The sequence below is a fragment of the Protopterus annectens genome, chromosome 3.part0, assembly GCF_019279795.1.
Source record: "Protopterus annectens isolate FY-2018-M chromosome 3.part0, PAN1.0, whole genome shotgun sequence".
In the NCBI taxonomy this organism is placed as follows: domain Eukaryota; kingdom Metazoa; phylum Chordata; order Ceratodontiformes; family Protopteridae; genus Protopterus; species Protopterus annectens.
Genome location: NC_056731.1, coordinates 130609191 through 130621763, shown reverse-complemented (window position 1 = coordinate 130621763; position 12573 = coordinate 130609191). Strand labels below are relative to the sequence as shown.

The 12573-nt window shown below is 39.6% G+C and overlaps 1 protein-coding gene across 8 annotated transcripts in view; it reads right to left on the bottom strand.

The window, feature by feature from the left end:
• CACNB2 (calcium voltage-gated channel auxiliary subunit beta 2) overlaps positions 1-12573 on the bottom strand; it is a 1902347-nt gene that overhangs the window by 1030491 nt on the left and 859283 nt on the right. The window contains exon 1 of one of the 8 annotated variants that reach the window (XM_044064637.1): positions 5981-6303. The exons of the other annotated variants lie outside the window; for them this stretch is intronic. Coding sequence (XP_043920572.1) covers positions 5981-6013 — 33 coding nt within the window. The 5' untranslated portion in view covers positions 6014-6303. Of the gene's footprint in view, positions 1-5980; positions 6304-12573 lie in introns of those variants that run through there. 8 annotated transcript variants of the gene reach the window in all.

The following is a 12573-nucleotide window of genomic DNA, read 5'->3' as shown; positions in this document are numbered from 1 at the left end:
TACTCAGCTGCAAACAGTCAAACCTGCGTTAGATACATGCATCACATTATTACACTTCAATATCACAGAATACTGGCTAAAGTAGTTTTCCACCCACATACTTAGACATAAAGTATAAGGGATGCAATCCTCCACGTGAATGTGCAAAGGTGCAGGGGGCTCTCCCCTCTGCAAAAAAACTTTATTAGGTGTGGTTACTAACTATGTATCCTGAAAGGCATCTGTTTCTAAGGCTAAAGTAACAGGACGTGGCTCTTCATTAACCCAAGGCTTGCTTGTAGTTTGTCCAGTTAAGGAACATCAGGGTCACAGCTTTTTTGTTGGTAAATTATGATATTCTCTTAATCTCAAATGACTTGGTATGTTGCAAGAACTGGAGGGATTCCCTGCTGAGTGCAAAGTGGTTGGGATGAAAATCGGTACTTGTAAATCATAGGTTATGGTTTTCTCCTGGAAAACAGTTCACTGCCCCCTCTGCAAGTGAGGAGGATTGGCTAGTTCAGGTGATGGAGTCTATGCATCTTAGTGTCTTGTTCACACATGATGACAAAGGGGATGGGAGACTGACCCTGGCCAGATGCAGTGGAGGCAACAATACAGAAGCTGTAACAGTCTGTGGTGGTGAAGTGAAACCGAGTCATAAGAACTAAGTACTATATCTGCTAGTCAGTCTGTGACCCCATCTTCACTTATAGTCATGACCTTTGATTAGTTACTGAAAGGATGAGATCATAGATACAACAAGCAGAAATGAGGTTCCGTTGCAACGCAGCTGGGCATTAAGTCAGTGAGTGAGAAGCCTGAAAATCTAGGGGACCTCAATGTGGAGCCACTGCTCCTTCATACTGAGAGGGCTATGAGAAAAAAAATGGATATATTAAACTCCTAAATAATAACAATTAAAGGAACCTTTAATGGTATTGTTAAATCATAAGAAATCAAGTAACATGTTCATACTATATAGATATTGCAAAAATGTGCAACTCTTCAAAAATAAAGTTAAATGTTTATTTGAAAGAACAGAAGCCAACAGATAATGATAGATGTAGGTCATATAGAAAAAATAGACACAAAAAAAAAACATAGTGAAAATGACTTAATAAGCACCTTCTAGCATCTTGGCTAAATAGCCTACAGCAAAAGTTAAAACATATGTGACTAAAACATGCATTTTATTTTATTTTTATTTATTTATTTTACATTTAACTGGGATGGTCTGACTGGATGAGGTCCATTTACAGCGGAGGCCTGGGGAGAAAAGCTCCACTTAATTAATACAACAGACAATGATAATAATACATAATGTAAAGTAAAGACTTTGTTATTGAGCAGTATTTTGTGCATAATAGAACAGTACGCAAAGATCGATCATATCAGCAATATATACAAGTGAACATTAAGTTAGTCATCAAAATATACAGACTGAGATCACAACATTTCCAAATGTCAAGGGATACCATTTGTTACTTCCATTTTTACAGAGGGTCTGATAATTGGAGAGAAGAGAGAAAGATTGTGGTGGCATACACTAGGATTAAGTAACACATGGAGCTAATAAGATGAGCCTTAAGGGAGTTTTTGAATTGTTTGGTATTAGGTGCAGAAGTCATCGAGGGAGGGAGATTATTCCAACTTTTTGCTATACTGTGAGAAAATAGATTTTTACCTGCTGTGTTGCTGGCTGTGGAGATAGAGAGGAGTGATTTGTTGGCAGAGCGGAGAGGTCGATTTGGAATGTAGTTAGTCAGTAGTTCCCTAAGGGCTGGAGTTTTTTCAGGATATTTTAGGTTGTTATAAGCTATGACTAGTTGGTGGTAGGTTAATAACTGTGGGAGCTCAAGCCACTGAGGTTGCCTAAGAGGTATACAATGGTATGTTCTAAAGAGAGAATTTTTTGCAAACTTGGCGATTTTGTTATAACATGACTCAAGTTTCTCCAGGTCAGATTTTCTTATATAGGTGAGAATAGGTGCTGCATACATGAGTGTGGAAAGAAGGTGGGTTTGAGCTAGGGTGACCCGAGCTTGATCTGATAGAAAGTCTTTTTGTCTGTATAGGGACCTCATTTTTTGTGTACCTTTTTAATAGTTTGAGAGACATGGATGTCAAAGTGTAGGTTATCTATTTCGACACCAAGCAGTTTGGTGTGGAGAGAGGGTGAAATGACAGTTCCATTACCGGGGGAGATACAGAAGGAGAGTAGAGTGGTTTTTGATTTGTTTGGGGTAAATAGAAGTAGTTTCATTTTGTTGGGATTTAAGATAAGTTGAATATCTGTGATGCACCTTTCTACTGAGGTAAAAATATTCCTGGGCGAGATGCTGTAGGGTGATGAGATTTGGGGTGGAGCAGATCAGGGTGGAATCATCTGCATACTGTATGATTGAAGCATGTAGGGTAGAGGTATGTAGATTATTGGTAAAGATAGACCCCTTTTATTCATTTAAAACCACCAACAATAGTAAGTGTAAATGAGGATTTAAATTAGCCAACAGTAAAAATAAATGATGTAAGCTCTATTTATTTACCTGTTTACTTACTTTCATTGGATGTTTTAAATGAATAGGAGGGGGTTAAGCACTGAGTGTTTGTTTTTAAAATACATGTTGTTATACATGTTTTATCTTCCACTGAAGCCTATACAGTCGAGGTGGAAGAAGATGTTTAAAGTTTTTTTTTTTTTTACTGTAGGCTTGTAGTTGCATTCAGAATATAAAACATGGACCACCACCAGCACGCCCATAAGTAGCCTTTGTTGATGTTACTTATTTCAAGCACATAATGCATCTCCAAAGTTGGTGTGTGAGTTGTCAAATTTAGCCTTGCTTCCCCTAAACTTCCTGATATTATTTGGCTTTCAAATGTATCCTTGCTCCTGCTACATTTATTGACACTCTTCATAAAGTTAATCCTGCTAAAGAATGTGCACAATCAATTGAAGGAATTTATTAAATTATATAAAATTTAATATCCACAGACCTAGTCTGAAAAATAAGAAGGTGCTCCTATTTTTTGGACCCTCTACTCAGATTTTTAAAGGTAACTGTTATGACTTGTTGAGTTGAGCATTATGATATGCTGTACTAGGTACAGTATATTAACATACTTTCTGTTCACTCATTGTGTGCAGCTCTGTTGAGCCTGATACACTTGAGATAACATAAAATTAGTGATACACTTAAGAAATCATTCAGTCACATATATATTACTGTTGCCAAAACGTAACTAACAAGACTATGCTGCATGCTTTTATTCTTGTTTACTTTACATAAACATAGCCCTTTAAGTACATTTAACAATATACATCCCATTCTGCCCTCTTTTCCCCACCTGTCTCCCACCTTCTTGAAAGCCTCCAGTTGCTTCTTTTCAGCCACTCATTCTAGTAATCCATTGCATGGGTCCACATCTCTCTCTTTGTGAATAAATGCTTTCTCAAATTCACAGAGTAGCTGGTCCCTACAGTTTACTGCCTGTGCTCAATCCTCTTCCCCCTGCCACTCCAGTCCAGGGCAATCTCTTCTCATCTCCTAACACATAATCTTGGAGACCCATGTCATGCCCCCTCTACTTGTCTCTTCATTTCTCTACGGGGAAGAGTTCCAACTCCCCCCTAGTCTCTGCTCATATCCTTTTCACTCCTCCATGTTCTAGGGGCTTTCCTCTGGCTCCCTCTTGCATGATGATACCCCTCAGCCTTGTATGAGCACAAGATCTGCACACAGTATTCATCACATGGTCTAACCAGTTCCTGATAGTGCAAGAATATTAACTCTCTAGCTTCTGGGGTCTTTTCCCCAAAGGCAGGGCCCTCTTCCTCTGGCTCAGTGTCAGTATGATCAACATCCCCACATCCTTTTCATTGTCTGTAATCATCTGTTCCAATCCGCCCTTTTAGAGAGCTGCTTGGGCCGCAACTGAAAAGGGTCCCAATGACAAGCCTATCAATCTGTTTAGCAAATACATTCAGAAATCAGCATCATGAGACTCCCCTTTTCCGATTTTTATACAGTGTTGGGATGTCATATGAGCTCTCCACTTCACTCTACTCACAGCCACTCTCTTGCCTTCTTTGGCTGGCATGCCCACCTGTCTCTGGTTCTGTCTCACACAATCCAACCATCTCTTAGCCATATATTCTCCTCTTCCTTTACCCTCTTCTTGCCTCAACTAAATCTGCTTTAACAAGCTGTCTTCTGCTTTCCTGTACATATGACAAAACAGAGTCACCTGCTTTGTAACTGGGGCTCCTCTGGCTTCTGCTCTGATCTCCTCATTCCTTCGTCTGTCTCACGGTGTGTGTCCTATTTGTCACCTGTTTCACGGAGCAGTATGATAGCGTTATAAAGAAAGTTTATTCTCCCATCTGAATATACATTATTCATGAAGTTGATTCTCTAAATTATTTGATAACAGTGGAGTGTAATGAACCTCTCCCTGCCAACAAATGTGAAGAATGAGACTGTGGTACACTGTACGGTGAAAACATGGAGAAAGCCACAGAACCAACCAGCTGATATTGTCTAAGGATTAAGAAACTAGTCTTTCTACCTTCAACTGCATGTTGTCTAACTGAACTGGGCTAAATCAGTGTGTGTGACCTACATGTAACATAAGCGCAATGGTAACATTAAGTCTCATGTTATTTAGTCCTGACGTACTGCAAAAAGAAAGTACTGCCAGTCTGCAAGAATGTAATCTCCATTAAGGCGTCTGTGATATATAGCAAAGCAGATACATCACAGCAAGCATTTTTACAGTGCCAGTTCATTAACCTGAATGGGTTTTTGGAACACATGCTGACAGAGTAAAAAAAAAAAAAAAGCCACCAAATGAAACAAGATACATTTATTCATTATCATTGATGAACAGAACCAATGTGTGCTTGCACGCAGTTCTTGAAAAAATTAAGTCTGTCATCAAAGCAAATGTACCCTCAGAATGAAATGATGTGCGTTCTAATTTAAAATGGTTTTACAAATTACAAACTTGCAGATGACCACACACTAATTTCTTCAAATGAAATTCAAAAACTTAAAGTGAATCAAATTCACATATAACCAAAAGAGCAACCAGTCTGATGTAATGTTGTACAATTAAAGCATCCTATAGCAACTGTTGCACTCTAGTGTGGAGACTGTGCAGTAGAAATGTAGTGTAATTTCAACCTTACTCTGTCATAGCTACTTATTCCTAACGCATGGGTTTTACATAAAGTATAAACTTCACACATAAAACATCAAATAGCAATAATTACATGTATGTACAGAAATACACACACATATATATATTTATATAAATACAAAAATGAATATGCAGATACATGCACTCTGACAGATATGCAATAACCGTTCTTAAAGCTTGTTTGTACTTATTTTTTTATTGCTCACTGTTTGCTTCTAGATGTTTTCTTTTACTTAGTTTGATAAATATATTTTAATTTGTTGTAAAGCTGTTATTCTTGAACTATAATTTATGTTTGCTTTAATTATACCAGAAACTATCTTTTGGAAAATCAGTACACAGTAATTTTCAAAAAAAAAAGCCTCTAATTTTGCCTGACTTTAAAATGAAGACTGTATGTAGCATGAGGCTGCAGCAGGCACTCATACCTTAAAAAGTAATTAAACCACAAGCACTCCCTTTCCACATGCAAAGACTCAACATATTCTTTTATCAGTTACTAAGCTATATCCTGTTCCCAACTTTGTAAAAATATTACCATAGTCTTTTTTCTAGAAGGTGCATTCAGCATTTCAGCAAGAACATTGCTAAGAGTGTACAGCATGGGTTAACCTGTATAAGAAAAGCAATGTAACAGCAGTTAAAATGTCAAATGAGCAATGTACTTTTCACTGCAGATGACAAGACTTTCAAAAAAAGAAGCACAGGATCTACATATTTTCTGTACTCCCCATAATTTGGTCACATTTAATCTGTGTTGTTTAAATAACAAAGAAAAACCTTGTCCATGACTTACCACTTCAGACTCCTCACTTCCATAACGGTACATGTCCACACTAGTGAAGAATTAGAGAAAGTCCCAATTGCATTCCACTATGACCATAAATCCCTGATCAATTTTATCATTCACTTTAAACTTCAGTGTCCCTTACTATACTGTGTATAGCGCTGAAACACTTGAGCTCTTCTCTTTTCCCACGCTCAACAAGCTGTTTCTTAACTAAGCTCATAGACATAAAGAAATACAGCTGCACAAAAGAATGCTGTTGCTGCCAGCAATTAGTCCAGTTAGTATGTAGCTGGGAAAAAAAGTAACTACACTGCACATCTGAGATAAAACAGAGCTGCACTTCAGGTCTGTGAAGAACAACACGGTGGGCAGAAAAAAACTGTACAGGAAAACACATTCATTCAGGGTTCTGTTAATGAAACTGGTCATATGATCTAAAGTCTTAAAACTGATTGGAAGATGAATCAAGCTGTGTAGTGGGAATCATCAAGGAGTCTACTAAACGCTTTGTACTTTGTGGTGATGACATAGCTCAGGGATGAGGGCCCCACACTTGTTTGCTTTTACACTGAACAGTAAGAAAAAACTTGATTGTGTCGGTCATTTAATGGCTTAATCTCACTGTTAATGCTAGAATAAAGTATGGCACAGTGGGACTGATAAAAATGAGCTGATGCTTTAGCAGGCAGATTTACAGCTTAATTTTGAAAAATAAATTGCAAGGTGTGTTTTAAACAAACACAAAATATAATATACATATATGCAAAAACTGCACATGCACTAATGTATCTAAATATATTATACACACAGACACCACATATATATTTGATTTTGCACATTCAATGGACACTGGCCAAAAAAAAAAATAGGGACAACTGGAAGGACACTTTCTATATACACAGGGCCGGTGTTAGCATTTTGGGGGCCCCCAGCAGATGTCAAGTTGGGGGCCCCCTAGGGACTTCCAGTCTACGTATCACCCTATTGCTGATTCCCCTCCTAAGCAACCTTTTAGTTCATGCTGCAAACTGACTGACCTGTAGCTACAGTGCTCTTAATTACTACAGGCCTGTGTACCACACTATGTTGGCCCATCTCACAAAGGGACGGTTACTGGAATTTAGTTGTACCAATGATACATTGCAGGACCTCTATGTACAGGTCTGGACTTGGGTGAAATGGGACCCTAGGCCTACTGTTTCAGCCACCCAACACACAAGCACACACACACCATACTCTCCAATCTTCCCCTGATCACTCCCCACCCCCATCTTGGACTTCCGATGCTATGCACATTACTTTTTCCTTCCCTTTTTCAATTTTTGGTTTACTCTTCAGCTTTTTCAAGAAGCCATATCTTCCTATATGCTCTGTAGTGCATTTTAATTTTGTTTTTTCTTTTTACACATCCAGTGATGGCTTGAACAGAATTTTTGATTAAGGAAAGAAATTGTGTTGCTGTTTGGCTTCAGTTTTCCTTGCATCCTTTCAATATACCTTTCCTGACCAAGTAAGTACAGTAATAACCATTTAGAAAATAACTCAGTTAAGCCAGAGCCACCACAAGCCATTGGGTTATGTATGTTCTGAAATACATTTAGAACATTTTCTCAACTTTATAGTCCAGGTTGTACCAAAGGCTTAATGTTCAAAGATGACAAAAGAGTAACTCACAATAAACTAGCAAGGCAATTGTTTTCTAGATACACAGGTCCTATCTTGGAACTGCCTTCTTCCCTACCCCCCCCCCCCCCAAAAAAAAAAGACTGCTTAAGTATGCATCCCTCTGGTGTTAGACTGGGATGAAAGCAGAGGTTCAAATTCCTACAGTCATGTATTTCAGGGGAATGCTGACATACATATACATAGCATGCTTACTCATTCCTCAACCCAACTGTCAAAGGCAGCTACCTGCTTACATGCCTGAAGTGTGATTGTGAGGAAAGTGAAAAAAAAATAATAACTTTGTTCCTCCTAGACAGTACATTGCCCCTGCACAAATTCTAATAACTTTCTTTGTACACATCTGAGGTCTGTCAGAAAAGTAAAAGAATGAATACACTGTCCTCAGCCCAAACACAAGCTATAATAACCTCATGTACACACCGCTAAGGTTTGACAATTAAAGAAGTGATAACCCCACAATCCACCGCTCACCCCCCCCCCCCCTACACACACCTACACCGGTTTTCTGTACACACGCATCTAAGCAGAGCTGGTTTTAGAATGGGTGCAATTGAGAGCAGAGGCCATTATCAGATTTATCCTAAATGGGTCATATCATACCCCTGTTCAGGTTAAAGAGTATAATCAGAAAATTAATACATTTTTCCTCCTCATTTTCCGCAACTAGCTACAGCTTTTGTGGGGCCTCCACACACAGTCAATGGATGATTAAGGGAGCACCATGTTTCCATTTATACAGTCTGGGGAGTGGGGGCTACAATTTTAGAAGATCTAAGTGTTTGAATGTTCTGTGATACATTACTTTTAAAATATAATTACTTGTTAGCTACATTTTTAACTGATACCCAGACAATTCTACACACACACACACACACACACACACACACACACACACACACACACACACACATGCACACGCGCAAACGCACACACACACACACACACACACACACAGACACACACACACACAGACACAGACACCATGCCAATACTAGTTTTGTACTTATTTCAGCAAATAGCAATACACTGTGCAACACTGGTACTGTCACACCAGATCAGTGGCTGCAGTTTAGCAGTCATCAAACAGCAGCAGGGGTAAGTCACTTTTATTTACCTTCCTTGATTCTTCTCATAGTTTTGCTCTATCCTTTGTAAAAAGTTTGATTTGCTTGTAAATCATTCAGGATTACACACAATCAATAAATCCAGACATTAGAGCTTTATACTTATTTGTCCAAAAAATGAAAGCTGATGAAAAAGGTGTTATACTACAATCTTTTTAATTGTAATAGTGTAATATTTGGTACATATTCATAATTTTGAACCTTTATTCTGCTATTATAGATATGGCAATGAATTATTCTGCAAAGAAGTTGAAAGTTGCAGTAACTGGTCTTCTGCCAGTGTTTCTAAAACTCCCTGAAAAAGAAAACCATCCCTGAAGATCAGACTCATCAGCTTTTCTTAAAATCCAAGGTTTGCACCGAGAACAGTCACTCTGGGATGCTGATCTCTCTAGTGTTTACCTTGCTTATATTCACTATCAGCTTTATACTAATGGGGTCATATCACAGACCTGTTCAGGTTAAAGAGCATAATCAGGAGATTAATACATTTTTTTATCCTCATTTTTCCCCAACCAGCAGCAGCTTTTGTGGGGCCTCCACACACATTCAAGGATGACTGCAGCCACTGGTATTGCAAGTACCTAAAGTTGGCAATGTTTTTAGTTTTAGTGGGCTGAATGTCCACTAGCAGAGTTTAACTAAGCCAGGGGTAGTATGTCAGTGGTAAAATATTTAATGAAATTGTGAAGCTTGTTGCTTAATAAAACACTGTTACTATAACCATCAATATCTTTGAATTTTAAAGGAGATATAAATACAAGTTATTACCCATCTGGTTTATTAAGCAAACAAGATTGTTGTACTAGCTTTTCTTGGTTTGACAGACCTGTTGCAAAATATCAGGATAAGGCAACTTGCTGTGGTTGGGGGTCCCCCAGAAACAGGGGGCCCCCAGCGACCGCAGGGTTCGCTGGTGCCTAAAGCCGGCTATGTATATACATTACAATGATGTGCCCTATTGAAACCATTAGTTTTATAGAATTTATTTTCTGAAATACAGCAGGAACTTTTTTCAAACTGGAAACAACTCCTCAAATCTGATGTTTTAAAACATTTACTAGTTACCAACCTGCAAGCAACTGCATAATAAAGAAAGCAGAATGCTGCCCAAATATCATTATCACTTATTCTTCTGGTCAGACTGAGTCCTTGATAGACATTTAGCTACATCATGCATTACTGTTTCCTTTGTGAAGCCACCTACCCCAGGAAACTACCACACTGACAATACGCACCTAAGAGTTGACGTATTTGTTAAGGATTTGGGTACTTATGTGGACAGTGATCTAATTTTTGACCAGCATGTGTCCATTGCTGTAAGAAAGCCCTTCTATATTACACAGTTTATAAACAAACAGACTGTGTCTAGATCTTGAAATGTTATTGTCCCCCTTTACTCAGCTCTCATTAGGCCAATTATTAAGTATAATGCCCCCTTTGGGATGTATCTGTCCAGGCACATGCAACAACCGCAACACCCACAAGTGATATCTTACTAAAAGAATACTTGGCCCAAACATCATGTCCTACGTGGATCAACTTAATGCCCTGTTACAGTATCCTACAGACTGCTAAGAGGTGACCTGTATACACAATGCATACTTTAACCCAATAATGATGAATTTTCTGAATATCGGACAGTGAAATAGCATCAGAAATATAAGGTCTAGGTATCTAAACCTCAAGACAGCGATTCAGTTCGTAGCCTGCTATAGGTCCCCAGCTATGTCCCAAGACTCACAGTCCATGTTCCTAAGCACCCTGGAGAATATTAGGGTCCAACCTAACACTATCATAATGGGTGACTTCAACTACCCCTCCATTAACTGGGAAAACTACTCGTGTATCAATACACTTGCCCAACGTTTCCTGGAATTCATTAATTCCAATGCCCTGGACCAGCTCATTCTTACCCCCAATAGAGGGGCGACCAGTGCTCTGCACCAATAGTCAACTCCTCCCTGGTTAGATCTGATCACAAACTTATTACCTTGAAAATCCACATCCCTTCCACCCCCCCCCCCCCACAAAAGTAATCACCATGAAAAACTTCTCCAAAACTAACTTTGGGCTCCTAAAAACAGAGATGGCTAACTTCACGGCACCCATGGAAATGGAGAATAGTTGCATGACTGCCGAATCATACACCAATGCACTGTACGAACACGTACACAAATGCATGGATCTCACTATACCTGATAGAATCAAGATGCTCTTCTCCAAAAAAAGGAAGCCAATCTAGTGGTCCCCTGCCATAAACAAACTTTACAACAGAAGGAGGAAACTGATGCGGAATAAGGTGAAGTCTCAAGACTGGAAAAACACCCTTATCTGCCTCAACAAAAAGTTGAGATCCCTCATCAAATCCTCTAAAGCTAGCTATGAAAACAGAATTGCAGCAGACAGTAAATACAACCACAAGGCCTTTTACAGTTATGTAAAGAATCTCCATGGCAATACCCAGATTTGCTCTGAGCTACTGCAGAATGGTACCTCCTATACCGAGCCAACAGATACTGCAAATATACTGGCTGACAGATTCAGTGCCAATGCCCCCCACAGGACCAGTCACAATACCAGTAGATTACCAGGCACCCAGTATTACTGCTGCACAGGTTAAAACAGCACTGTCCCAGGAATATAGGTTCTATGGGACCTGACAATATCCCTGGCTGTGTTCTACATGAACTACAGAGTGAACTGGTACCTCACCTGTGAGCCCTGTTCAATTACAGCCTCACCTCAGGCTTTGTCCCTACTGAATGGTGCACTGCTACAGTCATCCCTCTCCACAAAGGAGGAGCGACCACAGTCCCTGGGAACTATCGCCCCATTAGCCTCACGAGTCTGATATGCAAAGCTATGGAATGCCTCATCATGGACCAAATAAACAAGGATATAGGGAGTCTCCAAACTCTGGATCCTACACAGTTTGGTTTCATGAAGGGTAGACCATGCCTGCTCAATGTGGTCAACTTCTTTGAGTCAGTCACCAGAGCTGTGAATGAAGGCAAGTTGGTTCATACAACCTACCTTGATCTGTCCAAGCCCTTTGATACCTTTCCCCACTCAGGAATCAGAGAAAAACTCATTAAGTTACGCATCAACCCCTATATCAGTAGGTGGGTTGGGAACTGGCTCACAAATAGAACCCACAGTGTGAAAGTAGCTGACTCCAAGTCAGACTACCTACCAGTCACAAGTGGAGTCCCACAGGGTTCAGTCCTGGGTCCTCTCCTGTTTGCTGCCTACTTCTCTGAAGTCCAGGCCAACACAAAGGGACTCCGGCTGACAACGTTTGCAGATGATTTCAAGTTTGGAGCTATTATTAACTACCCAAGTAATGTTGACATCCTACAAAAAGGCCTCATTGAGTCCAAGTTCAATGCCAAAAAATGTATCATCCTCCTCCTTGGGAAAAACCCAGTTCCCTTAAATTACCACATCAATGGTAGCCCACTGACCACAGAAGGCGTTGTAAGAGATATGGGAACACAGGTTGACAGCAACCTCCCTTTTGACCACCACATTGCCACTGTGGTCAGAAAATCCTTCTATGTGGCACATCTCATTACTAAGGGTTTTGCATCCAGGAAGAAAGAGGACATTGTCTCCCTCTACTCTTCTCTCATTAGACCAGTCATTGAGTACAATGCCCCATTTGGCATGTACCTCACTAGACACCTGCAACAACTAGAGAGGCCACAAAAGTACCTCAGAAAGAGAATCCTAGGCCTTAAACATTTGTCATATATGGACAGACTCAAAAACCTCTAACTATTCTCT